This window comes from Gopherus evgoodei, chromosome 13, assembly GCF_007399415.2.
Source record: "Gopherus evgoodei ecotype Sinaloan lineage chromosome 13, rGopEvg1_v1.p, whole genome shotgun sequence".
Lineage (NCBI taxonomy): Eukaryota > Metazoa > Chordata > Testudines > Testudinidae > Gopherus > Gopherus evgoodei.
In genome coordinates, this window is record NC_044334.1 from 13371740 (window position 1) to 13399015 (window position 27276).

The 27276-nt window shown below is 43.7% G+C and overlaps 1 protein-coding gene across 7 annotated transcripts in view; it reads left to right on the forward strand.

The window, feature by feature from the left end:
• The first annotated feature begins 7946 nt into the window (after nucleotides 1–7946).
• ULK1 (unc-51 like autophagy activating kinase 1) overlaps nucleotides 7947–27276 on the forward strand; it is a 102722-nt gene continuing 83392 nt past the window's right edge. For 2 of the 7 annotated variants that reach the window (XM_030583254.1, XM_030583255.1), the window contains exons 1-3: nucleotides 7953–8982; nucleotides 9814–9906; nucleotides 9996–10037. In XM_030583254.1, the coding sequence (XP_030439114.1) occupies nucleotides 8875–8982; nucleotides 9814–9906; nucleotides 9996–10037 (243 nt within the window). In that variant the 5' untranslated portion in view covers nucleotides 7953–8874. Of the gene's footprint in view, nucleotides 8983–9813; nucleotides 9907–9995; nucleotides 10038–27276 lie in introns of all 7 variants that reach the window. The other 5 variants (XM_030583261.1, XM_030583262.1, XM_030583256.1 and 2 more) reach the window with 4 other exon arrangements.

Here is a 27276-nt window from a genome sequence, read left to right on the forward strand (position 1 = left end):
CCAGGGAGGGAGCAGAAGCACTGCATTCATAGCATTCAGAGTGAGATTATCAGCTTAAAGCATCTGCCTCAGGGATGTGATAGTCCCCTCTTTAAAAAGCCAGGTGTCTTGGCTCTACAGTTTCCCTGCAGAAAGGAAGATGTGGTGGTTGTTTTTAAAAGTTTGGGCCCTCCTGTGGCTTTCTTCTGAAAGTGAGTTGGTGGAAATGAGAGAGAGGAGGTGGGTGAAGTAATACATTTTATTGGCCCAACTTCTAGCAGTGAGACAAGCCTTCCTACACAGAGCTCTTCCTCAGGCCTGGGAAATGACACACTTCTCACCGTTGATTTATAGCAGCAGGTATCTGATTGAAAACAAGGCCAGTGCAGACTGTCCTAAGAAGCCTCTCCTGTTTAGAATATCTTCCACCCTCCATGCAGTGTGTTGCTGTCACAAGGCCCCATTTCAGCAGCCATTGGACATGGAAGGAGATAGTTGTGGTTTCAAAGCCCTCCCAAGCTTCTCTGCAGAACACTCTTGGGGGCTGAGGAACAGTTTGTGCCAATGCTCTGCAACCCTCTCATGAAGAAGGAGACAACCACTGGTCATAGAAGCTTTGTCTAAACGGGTCACCCCACCTCCCACTAGGCAGCCGGGTCTGACATTATCCGGAGCTAAAGAGACGCCCAGGTCAAACATTGACTAGCCCTCCTACGAGCTCACACACATGAGCTGAAGCATGACGGTCACTATGGCATTTGCCACCCTGCAATGAGGCAATCGGTTATTTTTAAGCTGGCTGCAGCCTGTAACAACATCCCCATGCACACACGGGTCAGCGATAGAGAGAGACCCTGGGACCTTCAGCACAAAAGGGCCTGATCCAGTGCCCACTGAAGTCAGCAGAGAGACTCCCACTGACTTCATTGGGCTTTGGATCAGGCCTCCAAAACCCAGGCCTCAACCATTTGGGCTTAAGGACTGCCATTAACACGTCCTCACATCTCTCAGATCCCCAACGGGCTTTTCATGGGAATGGGAGGGGACAGTGATTGGCCCCTAAGGATGAAATAGACTCTACTGTATTTATTAGCAACCAGTTCTGAGCAGCCCTGTAAAGAAGAGAGGTTGGTGACAGACAGGTCTATTCTCCTCAGGAACATAAACTGAACCCTTCCATCAGGAACCTCACAACAAGACCCTCAGATCTGAGGAGAAACTGTGTTCATTTCTGCAACATTTAGTCTCAAATTGGCCAGAAAGTTGACTGCTTGAAGTCAAAGCTTTTCACTGTCTCTCCTTTTATCTGCAGACCTTATGGTAATAATTGGCTGTTTGAAAACAGGTTAGGTAATGTGCATGCTAAGAATTTTGAACACCAAGCAAAGCCTAGGACCTGCAGCCTTGGACAGCAATTGGAAAGCATCTGACACTGAAATGCAGAAGGAACACAGGAAACCCTCTGCCAGGACACTTCTACTACATAAAAACACTGCCTTCAATAATTCATAAAGCCTAATTGTGTTCACTGCAGGGGAGGGGGAAATTATACAGTTCAAACCTACCCGAGCTGGCTCATTGATTCACTAGTTAAATCTGTCCACAGAATTGGTCAATAAAGGTGCTCACAGCATAAGTAAATCCAGGGTGTATTATATGACGGTTCTGTGGAGGTACACAGGGAGCATAAGCCGCTCTTTTATGTGTAAATAACACTATGTACCATAACCCTCTGACCACTATTAAAGTAATCAGTACCTTAGAGTAATCAATACCCAAGTTGCTGCAGGCTTATGTTCACATACTCTGTTCTCTGGTAGTGTTTAAATCAAGATATTTCGGGAAAAAAACAAAACCTCATTTAGCTGTAGTATGGGGGCCTAATTCTCTACTCTGCTACGCCATTGAAGGCCCTCAAGTTCAGTGGCCAAAAACTGGTGTACCAGAGTCTCAACTCAGGGCCTGTATGTTTAAGATAAAGGCATTTTGCAGGCATTATGAAATGTTATTTCTTCAGGTCTCAGGAAGGCCATGAACAAACCTTGCAGAGACAGCATGCACCACTAAAGCAAACATACAATGGTAACGTGTTCCCAAAGATCCCAGATGTATTTGCTAATTCAAAACTCTCCAGGAACAACACATGAGATCAGAGAGCTGTGATATGATCTTGTGTACTCTGGTGTGCAATTCTACTGAAGTATGTATGGGCTTCATCCTGATGTAACTGGGATCAGAATCGAGTCTTATCGACACCTGAGACATACATTTCACTTTCAGGAAGTTATTAATGAAATTCAACATAAAATTGGCTTTCATCCCATTACTTTTAGCTTCTCTCCCTTCTACCATTCATTCCTCTTCCTTTTTAGTGTTTACAGACACCGGATATGGTAGGCTTATCTCTCTTCCCTCTGCTAAATTGATGCTCAGTCAAGCTGCATATTCAGCTTTTTTACTCTTTCCTTGTAAATTTGGCAAATGTTCTAGCATTCAGACTTAATACTGGCTTTGTTAACATTTAACAAATGAAAATTTGTATTAGGAAGAGACAATAATTTGAGTTCCAATAGTTTCAGGGATGGTAAATCCTCCTGACAGTTTGCTTACTACTGTTCCTAAGGTCAGCCTTCACTGTCTTAAGTTTTGAAGACAAATGCTGGTCATTTAATTTTGATAGATGTTAATTTCTTAGGGTAGGAACTGCAGCTTGATTTGTGTGCATACAGTGGTTGAGTGCTAGCACAATTTAAATGATAATACATGGAAACTGTTATCGTCAGATAGGAAACAACTTAATGATTCCCAAGGCTTGTTTTAAAATTAAATCCACTGTTGCTGAGAATCTACAAAAAAAATCAATGTTGCTGGTTTCTCTTTCTGGGCTGCATTAAGAAAGCTTGTTCTGAAAGGATTTATCAAACCCAGAGTCGAGAAGAGAGGCCAGTTAAAGTTTAAATCTATTTCAAGAGCACCAGCAAAGAAAGACACAAGCGGACACACACAGTACAGATTTACTCTAGCCATTAAAACATTTCTTGTCTCCTTTTATATAGCACTTGTATTAGGTTCTTAATGTTCTTTGAAGTGTGACTGCATGAGTCTTTTCAATGCACCATAAAACTAAAGACCTAACCACCTGTGGTAACACTGCTCTACAGCCAAAATGCTTCTGAAATAAATGTAGTCCAACTTTACTAATTCTGGATCATTGAGAATGAAAATGATGCTTAAAATTGTTGATTGGCTCTAGTTTTCAAGATATGTTATTGGGTCAGTATATACGACTTTTGACTTGGGAATGGTGGAGGATGAGTGAGTTATAAAGGGAAGGGATCTCAATTTAAACCAGAAATGACTAAAATAAATCTTTCACTGGATCTATGAATAAATCGATGACTGGATTTGGACGTACTTGCTTTTTAGGCATACAATGAATGATGCAATCTGAAGCTGGTATTGCATCATACATGATATGAATTGCATCATGTTATTCCTAGAAGTCATGGATGATGCAATCATAACGAAGCTTACATCACTCTGCTGAACAAATTGCCCTATATCAGCTCTAGAAATCATACAGTGTCGTGCTCTCTTCTTTGTCAGTGTTTGATTTTGCAAAGGGACACATTTCTGTTTAGCCAAAGTGAGCAGAGATGCCTCGTACTTGTGTGAACAGTGCAGATAACTTCTGCTATGTTTGTGGTGAAGTGACTTTTGCATCACAAAAGCGCAGTATAACCACTATGGTTAAGAAAGCCTATCACCTTTATTTTGGCTGCAAAATTGGAGATCAGGACAAGAGGTGGGCCCCACACATATGCTGCCACACTTGTGCAACAAATCTTTGCCAGTGGTTGAACAGGAAAAGGAAATCTATGCCTTTTGCAGTGCCAATGATTTGGAGAGAGCCAACAGATCATACTAGCAATTGTTACTTCTGCGTGGTGCCTCCATTTGGGAAAGGTGTGTCAAAGAAGAAAAAGTGGACTGTGCATTATCCAAACATTCCATCAACTATATGCCCAGTACCTCACGGAGAAGGACTGCTGGGTCAAACGAGGAAGAGGATGAAACTTCTGGTCCTGAACCATCAATGTCACAGGACCCGCATTTTCTCCCATCCTCCTCCTCTGAACCACACCTCATAACACAAGGTGAACTGAATGACCTTGTCAGGGATTTGGAACTACTCAAGAGTAAGGCAGAGCAGTTGGGCTCCAGACTACAGCAGTGGAATCTCCTGGCAGGCTATCAGGGCAAATGGAGCCCATCAATGGTTGCAGACTATTGCTGGACAGTGACAAGAGATGCTCCATTTAATGAATACAAGAGACAAGCCAAGAAGCCCCGAGTAGACACTGAATAGGACTAAACTATGTACATAATAGTTTTTTGCCTTTTGTTTCATAATAGATTTTATTTATATAACCCTGATTTTTAAAGTGTTACATAAACAGGACAGGTGAAATATTATCATGTAAAGCAACCATAAACACATGAAAAGACCTAGCTTTACAATTTATGATTAAAACACTATCTACACAATATACATAGACATAAAATGTAAAAACTTAAATATCTTAGAAACAGTAGCCAATCAGTTGTTTTAATTGTCATATTTGAATTCAGCACATCAAAATACATAATAAATATCACATTTTATCTCTGAAGCAGACGACTTCTCAAAAATTGTAGACCAGTGTAATTAGAGATCCTACCATACTTTTTTCAACAGCAGACATGTTAATTGTGATGTGCTGACTAATTTCCAGGCTGGGTAATTTTAAAAATTTTCTATGTCATTTCAAATTGATGATGAATTCTCCACTTCCTGATTGAAACTTTTGCATATTGTTCTGTATATTGTTAAAATGCTGCTATGTTCTGCAGCAGAGGTGGTTTCATTTTAGTGGTAAATGAAGAAATTCCTAACTATATTATCTGTACATCCCATTGTTGCCAGCTCTCATAATTTTATTGGGAGTCTTATGATATTTGTTTTCTTCTTTTAAAGCCCTGGCTGCTGGAATCAAGCAATTGGATATGAATCTCAATGTGCATGGTTGCTTGCTTTTTTTCAAGTAAGTTTCTCAAGGTGGCGGAGGAGAGCTTAAAAATGTGAACCTGGTGCACTCTACAGATTCAGAAACCAGAAAGCAAATGAAAAGAATCCCAAATGTATTTTTATTAAGTAGGGCTGTCAGGCGATTAATCTCACTGTTAAACAATAATAGAATACCATTTATTTAAATATTTTGGATATTTTCTACATTTTAAAATATATTGTTTTCAATTACAACACAAAATACAAAGTGTACAGTGCTCATTTTGTATTTATTTTTGATTAAAAGTATTTGCACTGTAAAAACACAAAAGAAACAGCATTTTTCAATTCACCTAATACAAGTACTATGGTGCAATCTCTTTATCATTAAAGTTGAACTTACAAATGTAGAATTATGTACCAAAAAACTGCATTCAGAAATAAATCACAGTAAAATGTTAGAGCCTGCAAGTCCACTCAGTCCTACTTCTTGTTCAGCCTATCGCTCAGACAAACAAGTTTGTTTATATTTGCAGGAGATAATGCTGCCCACTTCTTGTTTACAATGTCACCTGAAAGTGAGAACAGGCATTCTCATGGCACGGTTGAAGCTGGCGTTGCAAGATATTTACGTACCAGATATGCTAAAGATTCATATGTCCCTTCATGCTTCAATCACCATTCCAGGGGACGTGCCAATGCTGATGACTGGTTCTACTCAATAACAGTCCAAAGCTGTGTGGATCTATGCATGTTCATTTTCATTATCTTAGTCAAATGTCACCAGCAGAAGGTTGATTTTCTCTTTTGGTGGTTCGGGTTCTGTAGTTTCCGATTTGGAGTGTTGCTCTTTTAAGACTTCTAAAAGCACACTCCGTACTTCGTCCCCCTCAGATTTTGGAAGACGCTTCAGATTCTTAAATCTTGGATCCAGTGCTGTAGCTATCTTTAGAAATCTCACATTGGTACCTTCTTTGTGTTTTGTCAAATCTGCAGTGAAAATGTTCTTAAAATGAACAACATGTGTTGGGTCATCATCTGAGGCTACTATAACATGAAATATATGGCAGAATGCATGTAACAGAGCAGGGGACATACAATTCTCCCCCAAGGACTTCAGTCACAAATTTAATTACCACATTATTTTTTTTCAAGCATCATCAGCATGGAAGCATGTCTTCTGGAATGGTGGCTGAAGCATGAAGGGGCATACGAATGTTTAGCATATCTGGCACATCAATAACGTGCAATGCCAGCTACAAAAGTCCCATGCAAATGCCTTACATTCTGGTGACACTGTAAATAAGAAGAGGGCAGTATTATCATCTGCAAATGTAAACAAACTTGTTTGTCTTAGCAATTGGCTGAACAAGAAGTAGGACTGAGTGGACTTGTAGGCTCCTAAGTTTAATATTGTTTTGGTTTTCAGTGAAGTTATGTAACAAAAAAAGCTACATCCTGTCAATTGCACTTTTAGGATAAAGAGATTGCACTACAGTCCTTGTATGAGGTGAACTGAAAAATACTGTCTTTTGTTTATTATTTTTACAGTGAAAATATTTATAATAAAAAATATACACTTTGATTTCAGTTAAAACACAGAATACAATATATATGAAAATGCAGAAAACAGCCAAATATGTAATTAATTTCAATTGATATTCTATTGTTTTACAGTGCAATTAAAACTGATTAATCGAATTAATTTTTTTTAGTTAATCACGTGAGTTAACTGCGATTAATCGACAGCCCTATTTTTAAGCCAATCTCATGATTTGGGGGCCTGACTCAGGATTTTGGCAATCCTGAAATTACTCTGTAACATACATTCTGGCTTGAAGGCTGTATTGGTGCAAATCATTACCAAGATTACACTTTAAAAGAATATTATTTTTCCCCTTGTAATCCCCATTAAACATTTAATAACTTTTCTGGATGTCCAGAAACACAAGTTATAAATTAAAACCTGGGCTTAGCATATGCTTTCATTTTCCCAGGGATTTATATACAATAAAGCACCTGAACTGTCTAGCAGCAGTCAAATTCAGTAGAAAGCATGTCTTTGAATCATATATAGGGCCTGATGTGCCAAGCTACTGAGTGTTCTCAACTTCCACTGGCTACATTGGCAGTTGAAGGTGCTCAGCGACATGACTGCATGTTGACACAGGATTCTGAGAACAGTGTTTGCATAATAGCACAAATTTACTCTCAGGAGCAATGCAACCATCATGTTATCAGCTTGTGTCATGATAGAATGAATATCAACTGGACCAATGACCTCTTCATGCACCATCCTTAAAACAGTTACTTATGGAACATTTCTTTATCCCTGAAACCACATACAAGGCCTTGGAACAACATTTCATCCTCTTTCACAATCAAAATTGAAAGAAGTGTTTGTGGGGTATAATCATGGGATATTATTATTGTGCTTGGAATATGTGTATGATTGTTATTGAGGTTCTGATTATTATTATATAGCACCAAAAGTGTGCTGAGTGTTTTATAGACAACTAAGAGCTGATATCCTGTAATTGATGCTGTAGAGGGTAGACCCCTATGCCTTGCCACAGTGAGTAGACACAACTGGCTGAAACGTTTGGGAGGGGGTGTGAATTTTCAAAGCTTTCCTGGAGTTAATCCATTTTGAATTTTTGAAACGTATAATCTGGTTTCATAAACTAATTGGTTCAAATAGCAAAAATCACTTTGGGGGCGGATCTCATCTGTGTTTTGACCGTTGCAAGCAGTAAAACTTGGAGCCACTGATGGAATATCCTGTGACAAGGTGATCACTGTAGTGTCAGTCCTGTTACCAGGCGGATTTGTGCTCTAGGAGGGGCTTTATTGTGTGGTTCCATGGAATCCCTGTTCACATGTCTCCTCAGGCGATGTGCTGCTAACTCCCAGAGCTGAATGGACCAGCTTGCGCGCTGTGCGCCTGTCCTGGGCAGGGTGACTCTCAGCTGGCGGCTGCTACAGGCTGTGTCTTTAAATGTGTCAGCTCAGCCCCTTCGCCTTAGGCTGCTGCTGCCGCCGTCTCCGCTCCAGCTCCTCTACCTCCCCCACCGTGCTCACCGCGCCTGCGCTGCGGCTGCCGGAGCTAGGACTCTCCTCTGCTCCGCTCCGCTCCGCACTCCGCAGATCTTTTGTCTGAGGCTGGGCAGCGGTGGCTTCCCCGGATCGCTCCCGGCCAGCGAAGAAGGAGCCGGAGAACCCGTGCAGGGCATCGGATCCCAGGCGCCGGGCGATTCTAGGGGTGACCCTAGCACCGCTGGCTCCTGTATACAAACAAATGGGGGGAGGAAGGCAACTCTTAAGGTGGACTTGCTCTTAAGGTGGAATATTTTTAAGGTGGACTTGCTCTTAAGGTGGATTTTTTTAAGGTGGAATTCTTTTTGTTGTTTTTAAAGCGGACTTGCTCTTTCATCAGCGGCTTTGGAGTGGGAAGGGCTGGGATTACATCATGGGTAGAGGTTCTTAGCACAAAATCGGCAGGACAACTCCTCTTGATACCACTAGGCTGCTAGCAGGGGATGGGAAAGACCTGTTGTTAGGGAACAGACGTCTCTCCAGCCTCTGACAATGACTAAACCCCAATCCTTCTCCAGGAAAAGGCAGCCCATGGAAGAAGAAGAGGTGGGAGTGAAAAGCCAGATGTTTAGTTGCCGAGAGGTTGATAGAAGAGAGACTTTACTTTTTCAACAAGTCTCCAGCTCCTGATTGTTCTTAAGGAGGGGGGTGGGTGGGTTGTTTTTGGTTTTGTTTGTCATTAATTTTGGTTTTTAAACTCTATCAAATATTATTATTTACTACCAACCACCTCTCTCGGACATATACTGGAAATGCAAAAGGATAAAGACATGGAGACAGTAGGAAAGTTTGAGTTCAGTAGGAAAGATCTGATCGGACATGGAGCTTTTGCTGTTGTTTTCAAAGGGAGACACAAAGAGGTAAATAGTTTTTTCTCTTTTGTCTGTCTTTTCCACGACTTAAAATGGGGAGGGTTTACCCCTTTGTCTGTGGTTGTCCCTATGGTTCTGTACTGTTGTCTCAAATTAAGTTAGTCTATGTATTGTTTTGTTTATTACAAACCTCCCCAGACAGGTTTGTAGCTAGGTGCCATGTAAATACATATGCATTATTATATGTTATTGAGGGACACGTATGTGAGCAGAACCCTTGAAAAAGTCTTTGTTTGTGGCTGGCCAAAATAAATAGTTTTAAAGTCAACAACATACGCAGCAGTGAACTATCAATATTGGGTTGTGCTCTGGTGTCCCATAGAAACATAATAGATCAAAATAATCTGCCCCCAAACCAGTTCAATTTCTGAAGTGTATTTGTGTTTATTAAATGTGTGGCTTTTAGAGGAGGGCTGTTATGGGTCTGGGGTTTTTTTGGGGGGGGATCTGTTACGGTTAAATAAGAGGATACAGTCAGTCTGTGGATTTTTCATCATTAAAGCTCAGGATAAGCCCTGGTTCCCAGAATCCATTTATTTGCATTGCTTAAATAAGAGGAGAACTGTAGTATAAAGTAATAAGAAAAACCCAAACCTTGGGAGTTTTCTTTTTTGAGCTGAGCAGTCTAATTCAGCAAAGGGCAAGTCTGAACAAGTACAGGGTATCTACTGGGATACTGAATCAGGGCCCTTTACCAATGCTCTGTAACTCCTTTGTCAGACATAATTGTAATCTGGGAGAGACCCTTGTTTCTTAATGCCATTTAATACTGAAATTGACATTTATCTCTTAAACTATACATACACATTTAACTTTCAGAAACCTGGGCTGGAGGTAGCTGTAAAGTGTATTAACAAGAAAAACCTTGCAAAATCTCAAACGCTGCTGGGGAAGGAAATCAAAATACTTAAGGTAAAGGCAGAAACTACTTTTTCTCTCTGAATCTCTGTTATATATATGCTGTTATTCCTAGTTTAGCATTCCTGTCTTATTTTTTCTAGGAACTGAAACATGAAAATATCGTTGCCTTGTATGACTTCCAGGTAATATGTCTCATTACATTGAAGTATTTGAGGGTGGGGGGATGTTGGGTAAAAAGTGTAGATCTTAGAATGTTTGGACGGATGTTCCACTTAGAGCCTACTTATATTAGGGAAAGTCTCCCCTTTGTAAGACAGGGAAATGAACTAACATGTCCAAACAGATCACTTATATTGTATTCCAGACCACAACACTCTGATATAATTGCTGGGGAGGGGGGGACCTACTTTGCTAATGTCCTTAGATGTTGTGCAGTGAAGTTTAATTCATGGTGAATATGTTAATGCGTGTCTCCTGTTAATGCGTGTCTCCTTATGAACAAAAAATACAATCATTCTTTTTGGCACTCCTGCCTTTTTTTTTCCTTGCGGAGGGTGCATGCACATTCCCTGTTATACGATAATTTGAACATATATAGAGTATAGAAGAGGGGTGAGGTTGACTTTATGGGCTATGTTTTGTTCAGTGGATCCTATAAATTGCAGTAGACTTATTTTTAGAAGATTGCTGCTTCCTGTAAAGTTTTTTTTTCCCTCCGAGGTCAGCTCTAAGGATCGCTTCTAACAGACAAGCCTTGATCCTAAGAGACCATTCTTTGGTACTCTGATTATAAAAACCAACTCTGCTAGGCAGCACCCCCCTTCTTACTGTTCTTTGGGACAGGTTTTATTGCACACTTTATTAATTATTATTTTATTTTATTTATTATTTTAGTGACAGTAGATTCTCAATAGACTGGAATCCTTTTGTGTACATATGCAGTTAGATCCTAGCATGGGAGAAGTCGGAATGTGTATTTTCAGCCTAACCTCTCTTGTTTGGGAATGACAGCTTTAGTTGGTGCAATCAGACCATGCAGCACCAGGGTTGCTGTTTTTGTTGCTTATCTGTGGTTCAGTATGCTAAGTGACGTCACGTGGCCTGCAGGCCTCCTTGTTTTGTTGACATTCGTCCTGCCCTCCTCCATTGGTGCAGCCAGCCTTTTGCATCACTGTGCAACGAGATCCCCAGCTGGGTGGTAGAGGCTGCCAGCAATGCCTTCTGGGAGCGGTAGTCTGCATTCCTCACTTAGTATTAGTGCTCTTTTACGCAGGACTACATTACCCACCATGCATCTCTCTCTGCTGGGAGGTGGGGTAGATGCTGCATAGGGGAGGTTATGCTGGGTCAGGTACAGTACTTGGAAAGGGAAAGGTTTAATGCTTGCATTTTTTTTTGTTTTGTTTTTAAAGGCAAATGAGCATGGATTTTTCAGACCCTGTTTTCTGGGGGTGGTGTGTGGGAGTTGGGAATAGGATTAGTTCTTGGCAGCATGTCTTGTTAGGGTGACCGTAAAATCGGGACAGTCCCGATATTTGGGACTTTTTCTTATATAGGCTCTATTACAGACACATACACACACCTATCCTGATTTTTCACACTTGCTGTGTGGTCACCCTATGTCTTGTGCCAAGAGCCCGACTGTCCTGAGAAGCCTGTTTCTTAAACCTGTACAGGATGTGGAGATGGTTGCAAAAAAGTCTTGCACAGTCACAGTGTGTGTGAGCTCTTTCAGTCTGTAAAGCTGCAGACTTGGAGATGCAGAGATACTAAAGGAGACAGAATTGGGAGTGGGGGAGAGGTTACCATGGGGAAGTGGGATCCCTGATTTTATGTATGTGCAGTTCTCCATTTGCACTCCCTGCACCCCAATTACTGGTCCTGCCTCTAAATGTTCATTGCTGCAGTTCTCATTTCCTTAAATCGTTACATTGCAGGGTTGATCTGTTACCAACATTCAAAATGTTTTTCTTTAGCTCCTGCTCCCCCTAACTCCCTGGTGTGATAGAATGGGGGGTCCTAAATAAATGTTTTTGAAGAAGAAATTGGAGTGTGGTGGTTCTACATCCCGAATGGGAACATTTCTGACTGATTGTCTTTCTCTGAGAGCAGACTTGATTGCTTCATTTTTATTTCCCTGTGAAAACAGCCAAATGCAATTACTTGCACTTTTATTTCCCTGAAGCATAAAACTGAAGATACGTTTCCCTTACTTTAGTATTTTTGGCCTTCGCTACTGTGAAGCTATAAATAGTTTTTGCTAGTCTTCCTGTTGCTCTGTGGCTTTTGTTTCAGTTGCATTGTTGCAGTATTGTTTTTTTTTTTGTTTGCTTTTTTAATTATTCCTCCTCTCTGCCACCCCTGTCACCAGTGGCTTCTTTAATTCTTACTCCTGTATACTCAAGGAAATGGTTGAGAAAATCACAGAGGGTGTAGGTTAGTGATATTTTTGGTGGGTTTTTTGCATGTGAAAATAAAGCCTGATGTAATACTAGATTTCTTCTACAATAACACTGAGTAACTCCATCAGGCTTGCTGCGGCAGTGCTACTTATGCCTATTCCCTGGCGCCGTTATTTATCCCCTCTCCACCTTCACCCCAGAAAACTGCTGCATTCAGTCCTTTTTGCACAGAGCTTTATGATATTGGATCATGAATAATAATTAAATAAGTTTACTGGCATGACATTTGACATAGGTGAATATTTAATGATGCATAAGGAGACCATATCTGGGCTTTTAGGAGCGGTGAGGAGAGTGTCTAACTGTAACTTCAGTAAATTGGAATGGGCTTATAAAATGAAAAGTATGTTCCAATTATTATGTGCTCAACTATCATTGATGTGCTCAGCATCATCCAGGGATCCCAATGAGACAGTCTCTGCACAAGGAGGGGATGGAATTGGGTTTTATCAAGTTTTGCCTTAAAAATACTCCTTTGTAAGCACATGCAGAATAGATCTGAGCTGCCAACCTGTCCTTGGAGCAATAAACAGTTGGAGAAGTTGGATTTTGGGTTTGCCCTAAATCAAAGTATATTTCTCCCATTGAATGATCACAGATTCTTAGCCCATCTTTTGGAGAGAGGTGTTTTAGGCACTAGCTCTTGGGAGACCTGGATTCAAGTCCCAGCCTGTCACAAACTTCCTGTGTGACCTTGGGCAAGTTGCTTAGCGTCTCGGTGCTCCAGCTCTCTATATGTAAAATGGAGATAACAGCACTTCCTGTTCTCCCAAGAGTATTGAGGATAAATGCCTTCTAGGTGTGGAGGCACTCAGAAAGTACTATAACGAATGCAATATAAATGCATGGAGGGGAAGAAACAGAGCGCTTTCACAGTGGAGAAAGTACTATAGTTTATCTCAATGATCTTTCAAGACGCAAAGATTTTTGCTCCTGTTTAAAACCCCTAGGGGAGAGCATCCTTTTTATTATCTTTCCAAAGCCCACTCATTTTATTGACCACCATTTCCTGGCTCCAGCTGCTTTCAGAAAACTTCGCTTGTGTCTCTGTGCTTAAGCCATGGATAGACCTTTTGTGCTGCTACCCTTTTACCTTTGTCCAATGGAGTTCGAACAGAGGTGCCTAGTGGCACATCTGGTTTATAGTATATGCTGCCAATCTGCTGATGTATCCTAAACGCCTCATCAGATAGGAAATAGAGGTCTTCAGGCTCTTTTTACAGAGAGCAGAACGGGGTGTCACTCCTCAGGGCTGGAGGGAAGGGCAGTCTAAAGAGACAAGGATTTGGAGATAATGATGGCTTAGCGGCATAAGGATCAGGCTTGGCAATAACTAGGCTCCTTAGAACCAGGGGTTCGGCACCCATGTGTGGATCAACTCAACTTCCTCTGTTTGAGGCTAATAAATTGAAATCCATGTAACTTGCTGGATGGGGGAACCTGTGTGATGAGACCTTTGGCTGTGGCTACATTCAAAAATTTAATGCGCTCCCGCAGCAGCGCTTTGAAGTGTGAGTGTAGTCGCCACACCAGCGCTGGGAGAGAGCTCTCCCAGCGCTGCAGGTACTCCACCTCCCCGAGGGGATTAGTTTACAGTGCTGGGAGCACGGCTCCCAGTGCTGGGGCACTGTTTACACTGGCGCTTTACAGCGCTGTATCTTGCAGCGTTCAGGGGGGTGTTTTTCCCCCCCCCGAGCGAGAAAGTTGCAGGGCTGTAAAGCGCCAGTGTAGCCATAGCCGTAGAAATTGGGGGGATGAATATTCAGCTGTGGTGAAGGAGCAGTTGAGAGGAATGGGAATGGTTACCGTGCCTCTGAGTCTGCCTGATCTTGGGAGTGCTCTGTCCTGGGCTGCTTCCTGCCAGCACTAGTTTAAAGTGCCTGCAGGCTGTTGGTGGTGCCTGGGGTCACTAGGACACAGGAAAGCGTGGGTTGTGCTTTGTCCCCTGTGCCAGCTGCTCGGAGCGGTGGTGATATAGGTGTTGTGCCACCTGAAGGTTTCCCTGTGCTGGGGTGATTTCCTTGTGAGCAGCTCTGCTGGCTTCAGGGCAGCTTGTGCCGGTAACACAGTGCAAAGTTGCCCTAACATCTACCCCAATGTCCTATACCCGTCTGGTCTGCGTAGACGCTAATGATCTTGTTAAATATCAGGGGGTAGCTGTGTTAGTCTGTATCCACAAAAACAACGAGGAGTCCGGTGGCACCTTAGAAACTAACGGATTTATTTGGGCATCAGCTTTCATAGGTAAAAAACCCCTACTTCTTCAGATGATCTTGTCCTTTGCGAAGAGAAGAGTTTGCTATGTAGATGGAATTACTAATCGCATTTGGGACATACACCTAATCATGCTGTTACTCCCACAGGGGACCTACTTAAGTAAGGGGGTTATTAATATTTTCAGTAATTTGGTGTGTCCATCACTGCAGCATCAGGCACAACGCAGGGAAAGCAAATGTAACCCACACACCTCCTGAGTGTGGTGTTCTGTCCTGTCTAGTGGCACCAAGACCACTCAGAGAGAGAGAGAGATTAATGAGTTTGTTCTACAACCTTAGCTAACAGCCAGTTGGCTTTTAGTGCATGTGGCAGAGGCTCATACACTAAGCTGCAGAAGTCCCAGGTTCGATCCCACCTGCCGACAACCAGGGTCTGTCAGCGTTTCACAAACATCGTCCACTAACTAGGAATTGGAAGAGAGACCCTGCCTTATTTCCCCACACTACTGCAAAGGCTTGGCCGAAAAATTGCACCTCTCATTGGTTTCTGAAAAAGCAAGTATCGGAGGGTAGCCATGTTAGTCTGGATGTGTAAAAAGCAACACGGAGTCCTGTGGCACCTTATAGACTAACGGATGTATTGGAGCATAAGCTTTCGTGGGTGAATACCCACTTCGTCAGACGCATTCACATCTCAACTGTTAGAAGAGGGCCTCACCCTCTCTGATTGAACTAACCTCGTTATCTCCAGACTGATTCTCGCCTGCATACTTATACCTGCCTCTGGAAATTTCCATTACATGCGTCTGATGAAGTGGGTATTCACCCACAAAAGCTTATGCTGGAAAAGCAAGGAAATTCCACCACTTGGATCGAATGAAAAGGAGACAGAGCTGAGCGGCATCAGCCATACTGATGGCCCTGCAGGACCAAACTTCCTTGCGGGACTCATGCACTTTGAACAGACCATGGGGCAACCGGATGAAAGGCTGCATGAGAGAAGGCCATTGGGCTAGATGATCAGATATCCAGTGCCAAACTCGGAAAGACACAAAGCCAGCAAAGAATGACATCATTCTCTTCTTCTGGAGCCTGCTTGTCAGGCAGCAATGCCTCACAGTCAGTGGGATCAAAGGCTAAAATGAGTTGGGTGCCTGAATGGTGTCCTTTGCCAGAAGAAGATTGGCCAAGTGTGCAGCTTTGGTGGTTTGCTCGCACCTTGTGTGTGACTTCCTCCCCCCCCCCCATGTAGGCTCTATCCTTTTGACTTGAAAATGGTTTTGTGTGACCTTGTTGTCCTTGGGCTTATCCTCATGCACAGCAGGGACCTGCTGCATTGCTCTGGTGTCCTTTATGGTGTTGGCCAAGTCCTGTATCACCAGCCAAAAAGCCACCGCTGTGCCTGGCAGTCTCAGTTGCCAGCTAACATTGGGGTTTTTGCTCTTGAAGAATTACTTTTTGACATTTGTGTCTCAGGACACAGGACTCCAGTATGCCATTTGAACTCACTAAAAAAATATGCTTTGCCTGAGAGGTGGCACTTCTGAGGTCATTCAGGCCCATCTAAACCCTTCTCTTATTCTGTCCCGAAGTGAAGTTGGCATATTGCCTTGTGAGTTGGGTGTCTCATGCAGGTATATCTGGATGGCCAAACAATCTTCTCTGTGCCTCAGTTGTGGATGTTAATGATGGGAATCCCTGCTATGCATGGCCACCCTGTCCTTCCGCATGCAGGAAATACCCTGTTGACTGAAGCAACAAAGAGTCCTGTGGCACCTTATTGACTAACTGTCAATACCCTGTTCAGGGCCACCCAGAGGATTCAGGAGGCCTGGGGCAAAGCAATTTCGGGGGCTCTTTCCATAAAAAAAAGTTGCAATACTATAGAATACTATATTCTCACAGGGCCCCTATGGGGCCTGGCAAATTGCCCCACTTCCGCCTCCCCCTTCCGCCCCAGGTGACCCTGACCCTGTTGACTGAAGATTTGGTCAGGCTTAATTGTGAAAACCTGGTGAAGATTCCATAATCTTGTGGAGGAAGGTATGAGAGTCTAGGGAATCATCTTTTCTGTATTAAGAGGGGTTTAACTGGTGCATAGGTAACTGTTTGTTTTTTATAATCTCGTGGAACCAACAAAAACAAATAAATAAATAAAAGGTCTCCTAGGTGTCCACACTCTTCTAAAGACCAAGGAAACCTCTGGCAAATGTTTCCACTCATTATAACCCTCTGAATAGTGAGGTGATATTTTTTAGATGGAGTGGCCTTGTTGCAATTTTGAAATTATGATCACTATATTTTATTCACCATGTTCTTATAGTCCGGTGACTGGGCCTTCTACCTGTGTTTTCTTCACATGACGCTATGTCTCTCACGAGCTGGTGACAGGGAGAGTTAATAGTCTCTGTAGCTTCCTCCTAGAAAAGGCAGCATTGCTCAGCCTGTAACGAGAGAGATTAAGAGATGTCTCCAAAGAGTAATTGGAAACTGGAGTGTGGTTGTGTTTTGAACTGGACAGTGAAGCTCCAGTTACTGTTGAGGTGCTGTTCGTTCTGCTGGTGTTTAAGTTGTGTCAGCATTTCCATTATGACAACCTGCACTATGAAATATTTGTGATTGAACTGTAAAAACATTTAATCTGAATGGGAAGAGCAGGGAGATTTGGAGTTTGAAGGGCATCCAGTAGCCTATATGGTATTAGAGTCCCAGAGATGGAGACAAGAGGGGAGTGAAGATCCTCCCACCCCACCAGCTCATCTGTGGTGCCACTTTGCACCCAAGAGGAAGGGGTTGGAAAAGGAAGCTGTGGTCTATGGAGAGCAAAGTGCTTGTTACTCCCTGGAGAAAGGTAAGATGGACAGCCCTCAAGGGAGAAGTGGTACCCTATAAAAAGGCTGGGTAGAGAGAGATTTTTGTGTCTCATTTATTTTTGTTTGGGTCTTCTGAGAAGGTTTGGCCAGTGGATCAAGTGTCCAGCTCACACATTAATCAAGCAGATCACAAACATTATCTTTATTTTACAGATAGGAGAAACTGAGTCACAGAGTGCTCATAATCATCCAGCAGACTACTGGCAGAGCTGGAAAAAGAACCTAGGTCTCCTGAATTCCAGTCCATGTATTATCCTCTAGGCCAGTCATGCTTGAAATGTCATGTCTGGACAGTTTGAGCATCTAGCTGCCTTGTAGCCAGTAAAGAAATTAGCATCAGGACAACAGGAGGAATTAAGTCACCTGAGCTAGCATCTTAGTAATCAACTAGACATTAAGTATCACTTGTAGGGAATGAAAGATGCTGAATTTAAAGCCATTATAGATCTTATTAAGCGAAGTGTCTTACATCTACAACAAAGGAAAGCCTTCCAGCCCGTTCCAGTCCATCTTTGTGTTCCCAGATGATGGTGAGTGGAGGCTGCTGGTGAGATGAGAAATCACACGGCAGGTATTGAGAGGTGAGGTAGCATGTATACAGAGGCAAAAAGATGTAGCGCCAATTTGTAGTTATGTAACCTATAGAGTCTCTAATCCCTTCTTAACGTGCACGTCGCCAACAAGTGGGGAATCGTACTGCCTGGAGGCTTTTTCAGGCTGGTCCGAATGTGTTTTCCTGTGAAAATCTAGTCAGCGCATGATGTATCTTGTAATGCAGCAGCAGCCAGCAAAGGAACATTGAGACGAGTTATTTCTTCTCTCCCATTTTTTGCTGTTAAACTGCTGGACGTTTCAGGCTCTGCTTCTCTCTGGCTTCTGACTGTCAGTTTTCTCATATACAAAGGGCCAGACTTGTTCTAAGGGAGAATCTTGTTTCTTTGTTATAATCAGTATTTCACAATGACATGAAGTACGTTTGATTTCCAGAAGCAGACATTTGAAAACTATGTAGTAAATAGACATAAAAAGGGAAATTTACAAAGGCCAGTTAGTCAACCAACTCTCATTGACAGTCCAGTCGGAGTTGGGCAAATTACTCCCAGTAGTGCCTTTGAAAATCTCCCCCAAATGTCTATGATAGATTAGATTAAATTAGTTTAGGCCCAGTGTTTAGGATTTGCCATATAAGACAAAAAAATTTTTTACAGGGCCTATTAACAGAACTATGCTTATGAGATCTATAACCAGACCTTCGAGGAAAACAACTCTTTGTTTGGATTTAAATATACCTCCAGGATATTTGCAATGGAAAGGATTCAGTATTGTGTTAGTGCAGCAGAATCAGAAGGAGAAACTGACCAGTGTAGTCTCACCACCTGATTATGCAGTGCCCTGTGCCTTGCGTAGGCACTTACGCCAGTGCCAAATAGTACCAGTCTGACTTGGCAGCATTTTACACACGTTGCCCAGCGTGAATCACTGCTCCAGGTGGAGAGGAGTGGGCTTGAGCTCTGTAACCTGAGTGATATCCAGAAAGGAAATACAGAATAAATAGAGGAAAGCAAATTAGATTTTCTGGTTTTTAGGATCACTGTTTTGAAAATTTTGCTCTAACACAGGGATTTCAATCTACACATTACTTGGTTTGAACAGGAGAGATTTCTTTTTACAAATATTGAATGCACCATATTAAGAAACATCTGTTTTTATTAGCAAACAGACAACTCCCTTTCCCACCCTAATATCAGAGTGCTGGAAAGTCCCAGCTGGTTCAGGGTGCTGCTACTTTTTCCTTAGACAAACTTCCTGCCCTTTCACAGCTGCTTCAACGATTATACCACATGATCTCGGACATTACTGCCACTGTAATAACTGGCCAGCTGAGGGCACCAACTGGTACAGGTGGCATCTCAGTAAGCCCCTGAGATGAAGAAACGTAGCTCCTGTAAGAAGCCACTGTCCCAGGAAGTGGGAGTCTTGAACACGCTCTGACCCATGTTTTCTCCTGTAAGCAGTAACTTAATGTCATCTGCATCTCGGCAGGACTATGGCATCCTGTCAAAGTTTGCCACTTCTTCTGTGGGTTCTTGCTGCGACACGTTACGCTGTTTTGTTTTTTTTTGTTCCTGTGGTTTGTGTCATAGAAGTGTCTCCGATGCAGCTTCCGGTGGTTGCTTTAGGCCAGTAGTTCCCAACCTTTTTCATCTGGCAGGCACCAGGCGATGAGCCACGGAGGACGGTGGCGGTGGATGGGCATCCGCCGAAATTCTGCTGACAAGCGGCAATGTCAACAGGCGTCGCCGCTGAAATGCTACGACAAGCTGCATCATCCAGAGGTGTCACTGCCAAAATACCGCTGAAAATCAGCGGCATTTCGGTGGCGACGCCTCTGGATGATGCACTTGTTGGCTGCATTTTGGCGGATGCTTGTTCGCCGGCCAGTACGCAGGCGTGCTTAGACGCCCCAGCGGGCACCATGGCTCCCGCGGGTGTGTGCGGGCACCGCGTTGGGGACCCCTGCTTTAGGCGCTTGTTCCATAAAGGCCCAGGCATGTTCTGAGGGAGAGTCTTGTTTTAATGTTTGGGGCTGACATGAAGTCTTCAGTCACTGAACAAGGTTTACCCAGGGCTTGAAATCTCAGGAATTTGTTAGAAGTGCTGCTTAAAACTTCTGTCAGACCAGGGATTGAGTGTCTGTTCAAGGTCTACAGTGCAATGTGAGCCCAGGGTTCAAACTCAGGCTCAGGCCTAACCACCCTTCCATCTAAACACAAAGTGTGCTAACTCACAGCTCAGACCCCAGACACTCTGGAGGAAGAGGGTCTGAGCCTGAGTCCAGCCGGGACCCAGGGTTCAAGCCCTATTGCTTTGCAGTGTAGACACAGCACCACTGGACTTGTGCTGTGGGACTCCATTGAAAGTATCACACGTGCCAATTTTCTTTGTCCTCTGGACAATCAAGTTTGGTGGACAGTCAAGTTTTCCCACACTGCACTGCCAACAAAGGACTAGAGTGGCCACATATTGGGGGAGTGCTAGTGGGTGGTTGGACTCAGGTTTGCATGGTGCAGTATAGATGCTGGAGTCCCTGGTTGGGACCCAGGGTTCAACAATTCCTAAACTGGGGTTACAGGAGTGTAAACACTGAAGCCCTATGTTAACAAATCCTGGGTCTGCTAACTCAAGTTCTGCTAACCCTGGGCTTACATTGCAGGGTAGATATAACCTGACAGGCTACTAGGGCCTGGAGAAGTCGAGACTCTTGTTTGAAGGGATGGCTACATTTTGGAAGACTTGTGTTGGTCAGAAGATGATGGATGGTCTCCTTCAGGTGAACTGAGGTTTCATCTGGTTGGGGGCCACCAGGAAAGCAGAATGGTGTTGCTTTCATTTGGCTAAGCTGGTTATTATGTCGTCTTGTGAATAATAATTAAATGGACATTACGCTATTTATCTTGAGGGGTTTTCAACCAACATGCAACCAGACACTGAGGACAGCTCCCTATGTGGAGCACTTTCCTTCTTTTCATGAAATCCACTTAGAAACTTGAGAATTGTTTTTCCTATTGACTTCGGGTAACGTTGTCCCATTGGTTTTGCAAGAAGAGGGTACATGGTGTGTGGAAGGGACACCACTGCTTTATACTCCTGCTGATCCCACAGAAGCCCATCTACATGGGTTCCCTGAGATCTGCAGGGGCAAGTGGAGGTGGCACTGTTCCTTTTTCTAATCACCTCCGTGCGTCAGGACCTTCCTTCCACCAAGAAGTGTTCTGGGTCCAGCTGTCACTGAGGGAGATGGGAATGTGCGGGCAAAGTGTGGCCGAGAGTCAGCATGGAAGTGTAATGCTGACAGATCCCAGTTGTCGGTGGGTGGGATCGAACCTGGGACCTCTGGAGTTTAGTACATGAGCCTCTACCGCCTGAGCTAAAAGCCAACTGGCTCTTACCTAAGGCTGTAGAGCAGACTCATTTTAACTCTCTCTAAGTGGTCTTGGTGCCACTCGACGGGACAGAACACCCCACCCAGAAGGTGTGTGGGTTACGGAAGCACAACCCCTCTATGCAGGTGGTTGCAGGACTCTCACAACCCAATAAGATCTGGCACTGAGGTATTTGGTGTAATGCCCTGATTCTTTTGCAAACCAAAGCTCTGGATCTGGATACCCCTGAAGTTTGGATCCGAACTCTTGTACCTTGGTCAAGAGAAGGTTTTTCTAGTTGACTAGTGTGAGTCTTAATTAGGGCTGAATTTGGAGTATGCTGGGCCTGGATCCACCAAAACACTGGAAAATGCCCTCCAGGATGGCGAGTGGAGTCTGTTATGTGACTTCCAGCTGCTCTCTGCTTTCCACCCCCCACATAAGCTCTTTTGCTTCCTGGAGTATATGAGGTGATATGAGTATGTCTCCTCCTCCCAGTGTAGGACTTCTGCAAGAAGCAGGTGGCAGCCTTACTGCCTGCTGCATGCTTGGTGGTGCATTGCTGGTCCACTCCAGCTGCAGGGCCTGGGTCACAAAGGTCCTTCCTGAAACTTGCCCACTGTTGATATGTCTTTAAAGCTGTGTGTGGTTGCAGTGGCACTGCCATGTTACCATATATCTATCTGTGCAGAGAGAATGTTGCATTCTTGTAAACCAGTTAATATTAACTTACTGATTTCTCTGCTTTGTGTCTCCCCCCCCCCCACGTTTGTTTGTTTTGCATCTAAATGAACGTTTGCCTTCCCAATAGCTTGTCTAAAAATATTCCTCAATTCTTTACTGTCAGGGAAATGAAGGAGGTGCATAGTAGGAGCAAGGTGCGGGTGGGAGCCATGTGGACCAACGAGGTAGCATGGTCACTCTCCATGATGTTGCTGCATGTTAGACCAAAAGTCCTGTGAATGTTCTCCAGCTGTGTTTATTTTACAGCTACTTAGAGAAAGATGGTTATTGATAAGTGCTCCTGCTATTCAGATCAATGTGGCTATTCTCTTATCTTGCTTCAGTCCAAATGCTTGCATCAAGATAGAGCAATAACACCAGCCTTCCCTCCTCTTTTTAGAGGGTAGTCTATTCAGTCCCAGCTCAGAGGGTGGGAGGGCGAGGTTTAACCATTTAGAGACATTCCCTCCAGTCTAAGGATGTAGCAGGTGCAGCTGCCAGGTTCCATTACCCAAATCAATCCAGCTGGTAACAGGGACCTACATACTAGCTGCAGGCTTTTCAGGCAGCCGGGAGACAGGACCTGCTAAGTGGGGGTTCCTTTCTCTATCCACAGATGATCTAGAATTTGCTCCCACAATCTTCCTGACACTGAGCCAGCTGCTGAGTGGAAGGAGAAAGATGAAAACACTATGGGTTTGTCTATGCTACAGTTACACTCCTGCGGCTGGCCCATATCAGGTGACTTGAGCTCGTGGGGCCGCGGGGCTGTAATATTTCAATGTAGACGCTTGGGCTGGAACCTGAGCTCGGTGACCCTGCCCCCCTTGCATCTACACGGCACTTCCGCAGCCTGACACAGGCCAGCCATGGGTGTTTACCCACATACTTACTGTATTCCAGAGGCAGCCACGGCACCAGGGTCCACTGATTACACCAATAAAAGAAAAAGGTGCGGTGTGGTGCAGGGCCCATCCACAGGGTCCCTGCAGAGAGCTGGGGGGAGGGGTGGTGGTAATATTAGGTGGTGGTTTTTTGTTTTGAAGTTCAGCTTGTATCGAAGGTTATCTTTCCCCACACCCATTTAGTAACCCTCAGGCTGGGCTCTGAACTATATTGTATATAGTTGTATATATTGTAGGCTTCTCCTTTTGTTGGTGCAACCAGTAGGCCCTCATGTGAATCTCATTCATAACAGATGGCCTATATATCCCTGGCTATCTTTACTCAGCAGCTGTCTCCAGATAGTTTGGGAGGCCAGGGCAGGCAGCATATTCTGCATCTGTTGTAAGAGGCAGGAGCCTTCGCAGTGAGAGGAAAAGCTCCCAAGCCAGGAGGTCCTTTGTATCTGGGTTTGTCTGTTGGAGCTGATGGGGTGTTGGCTGCACGATCCATCTCCATAAGATTCCTTTCCACACATGAGCAGAAGTATTCCTGTTAGCACGGCTACTTTCAGCGCTCTGGGCTGACTGTGGAACTGTATTTGTCCTGTAAAAGAGACTGTATCAGTAGGAAAAGTTTCCAGAAACTATACTTCATGGCCAATAAAGTGACAACCTCTCAGTGACTGTTTTATTAGCTAGACGGTTTTTGATGTGGACTGTGCTTTGTCATTCATCAATTCTAGTCTATGGGAACTGCTTTGTCAAACGTTTGGTTATGTACAGTAATCGTAGCTGTTCTGCCTGTGTGATCTTTTCTAGGCAGAGGTGGGTGGTTCGGGTCATTTCCAGGATAGGTTGTGTCTCCATTTGTTACTGACTCCATCCTGAATAGACTATCTCTGTAAATACAGGTCCTGATCCAAGCCCATTGACTTCAGTGGAAGTTGGATCAGGTGCTGAATGCTTTTGTGAGGTACCTGATTGACAGCTCTGGAAGCTGAAGTAGTCTAGGTCATCTCCACCAGCCTACATAAATGTCTCGCCTAGAGGCGTTGTTGTTTTGCAGTGTGAAAGTAGTTTACACTGGAATCATGTCATAAGGTGGTTTTGAACGTGAAGGCCTTTGTAGTCCACATTTAGTGACGACATTCATGTGTGAATTTTGCATAGTGGGCTCGGTTGTGAGATTTGGTCACTACCAGTCTGGGCCAGACTGGTGTAGAGTTCTGTAAGCTGTTACTGTTTTGGTGGTCTCCATGGAATGATTTTAGAGTCTGTGCACATCTGAATTGACTGTTGTCCACATTGTCAAACCATCCTCACGATGGGCCACTGGTGAGTGTGTGTTACTGGTCCCCGCTCTGTGCCTGATGCGCAGAGGATGCAAGTCTGTTAAGGCTCTAGCCACCAGAAGGGATGTCTTGGCTGTCTAGCTCAAACTGTAGCATCTCCTGCTATTAGCTCTGGAGGCCCTGTGTTCAGTCCCTGCTGTGTGAACCAAGATGGTGGCCATCATGCTGGGCATCTCTGAGGAGAGACTAAGGATATGCTTGGCATCAGTCTGACCTACCCCTTATTTCCCCACAGTAGTCTGTTCAAGTCAGTGCAGAGACCCATTAATGGCAGATTTTTCTCTCCCTTGACTTCTAGTTTGTGTCTGAGAAAGAGGAAGTTTTAACAATAGGCCCCATACAGCAATCCCTGGTGACTTTCAAGATCTGGACTTTGTAGCTGTCAAATGTTTTAAATTCCTGATGACAAAGTTTTTTAATACAGGATTCAAAAGGCATTTACACAAAGGCACTGAACGTGTGAACTTCCTTGTCCATGCTGCTGCTTTGTATTTCTTTTCTACTCTGTTCAAACTTACTAAGGTCTTTCTATGAAAGGAAAGGTGGGCTGTATATTTTTTCTTGTCTCCTGTTATCACCAGTCCCATACAGACCAGTGGAAATAGTGCATTATTGAATGGGGTTGTCATAGTTGTAAGAAAAAAGACACCTCTGCCTTTTGTCTCCTAACCATTGTGTTAAATTTGGCTGTAGGCAGGCACCAGGATAGAGACAGGAGAATGATGGCATTATGAGAGCAAACATCCTTGATAGTTTTTTGGTTTTTTTTTTAAAGTAGTGGTATGAAGATTACAAACTAGGTCATGAAAAACTAATTTTGATACATCTACTTCACTTCTAATATGCCTCCTTCCAATCTGTCTGGAAGGGGAATTTAAAGGGTCACGATATTGTTAGGCCTTAGATGTTGTAACAAATTGAATCATCCTTGATAGTTTCCATAACTGTACCACATTACTTTAAGGATTCCAGCACAGTGCTGGTCTACAGCAACTTCTGCTGCACTGCTTAATTAAAATCCTATTTCCTTAACTTGTCTCTCCCAGTGCATGTGTGTTGGTTTGCAGACAGTAGATTGTCAGTAACTATTTCCCTCCCCTTTCCTTATTTTTAACACCAATTAAAGAGAAAGTTCACTGCTAGAGTCTCTAATGGCAGAACTACAAATTGGGCAACAATCCAGGGTGATTCATAGTCCTGCTGAACGCCTTTGGCGGTATCCCTCTGACACGACACCGGTACGCATATGGCGTGGAAGTGGATTGCAGTCAGTGAGCTGCTGTTGCCTGAGAAGAGGGCAGAAGCGAAGGTGCTGTCTCCATGTATTTTTTTTCCTCAACTAGTGGCAAAATTAGCTGCTGCTACAGAAACTGGCAAACGTGAGCAAGAGGCCGTAAGCAGAGCACCCTCAGTGGCTTTTTTACACCAGCTCTGCAATGGAATAATGACCTGGAATAATATTCTCGGGATTAACATGCAAGTGAATGTTCTGGGCACTTCAGTTTGCCTCAAAGGGCCCATAGCGGTTGGTAGGCCTGAAGTCTGGCCTGCCCTATTTTTCCTTCTTTTGTTTCTTAATGAACAAAACCAACCTGCACTGGAGGGATGACAAGTGAAAGGAAACTGGTTTTGGTTCTGAACGTCGAAGGGGGGTTGTAAATGAGAATATTAAGAGTCAAACAATCCATCTACTACAATCCCAGTGAGTTTTCCCCAAGCAGACTGTATGAATGTAGTTTGGCATTGGGGATCTTCAGCGTGATACCCCACATCTGCCTGACGTAAATAATGCTGGCTAAGGTGGCTAAAAGTAAGGAAGGCCTCCCGGTATCTACTTGCAAACCCCCTCTAGATAACTAAATTTCAAATGCCACTCTGCCCGAAGCCCCATTCAGTTTATTCCCTGACCCCAGACGCAGCCCTGCTGCAGAGGAGCTGGGAGCTATGCTCACACGAAATGTTTGCATCATAAATGGAAGAGTGACACACACACACAGCACATTTTGGATTATGAATCTGTAGCTTTTTAAAAAATGGGAACAAGGGGAGACAATTTAACTTTCCATCAGAAATAATGAATGATTGCGCACAATCTTGGCAGGAATTTTGCATCAAACCTGATCTACAGCAGACGTGTCATACTGCTTCCTAACGAGGTTGGAAACACACTGACAATGCTTTCGCTGGAGGAGGGACACTGTATCTCTTAATTAGAGCAGCTAGAAGCTTGCTGTCTGACGAGTGACTTTCAGGTACTTCTTTGCTGCTTCTGCCTCCTAGGCTGAAATGGTAAAACCTGAAGCATAAAGGTCACACTCTGTTGCTAGGCAAGTTGATTGGAGTCTTTCTCCTATCTATCCAGGCACTTATATAGCATCTGAGCTGTATTTAAGTGTCATGTATGCACACCAACTACCGAACCAAATCCCTTTCTGTTACATTTCCACTGACTTGAAAACAAATTACAAAGGTAGAAGACAAAACTGTACAATAACCTAACGGATCTGTCCCATCCATACTAGTTCCTGTCTGTGATCAATTGTAAGAGGGTTTTGCAAGCATATATGGTGCTTAACTTGTATAAACTAGAATATGACTCCATCAGAGGATCTTGGTGTGCTACACTGGTAAAGAATTTATCCTCCCACCACCCTCGTTCGTTAAGTAAGCAGCGTTGTTTTACAGGCAGAGAGATTAAGCCACAAAGAGGTTAAAAGGGCCTTGATTCTTTTTTTTTTTTTTCAAATGTTCTGATCTCTCACAGTTTCAGCTGAAGTTCATGACTGTTGCTGAGTGTTCACACACAGTGTTCAGCATTTCTGAAAATTGGGTGCTGAGTGACTTTTCTGGCTATTCAGGAAGCTTGTGTTACACTGGGAATAATCCCCAGACCTTCCGACTCCCAGTCAGTGCTGGAAGCACAGACCGTTATGAATAGAGTGTGAAAGCAGGTCGGGTTGAAGAGTGCGCTTCTTTTAAATGCGTGGG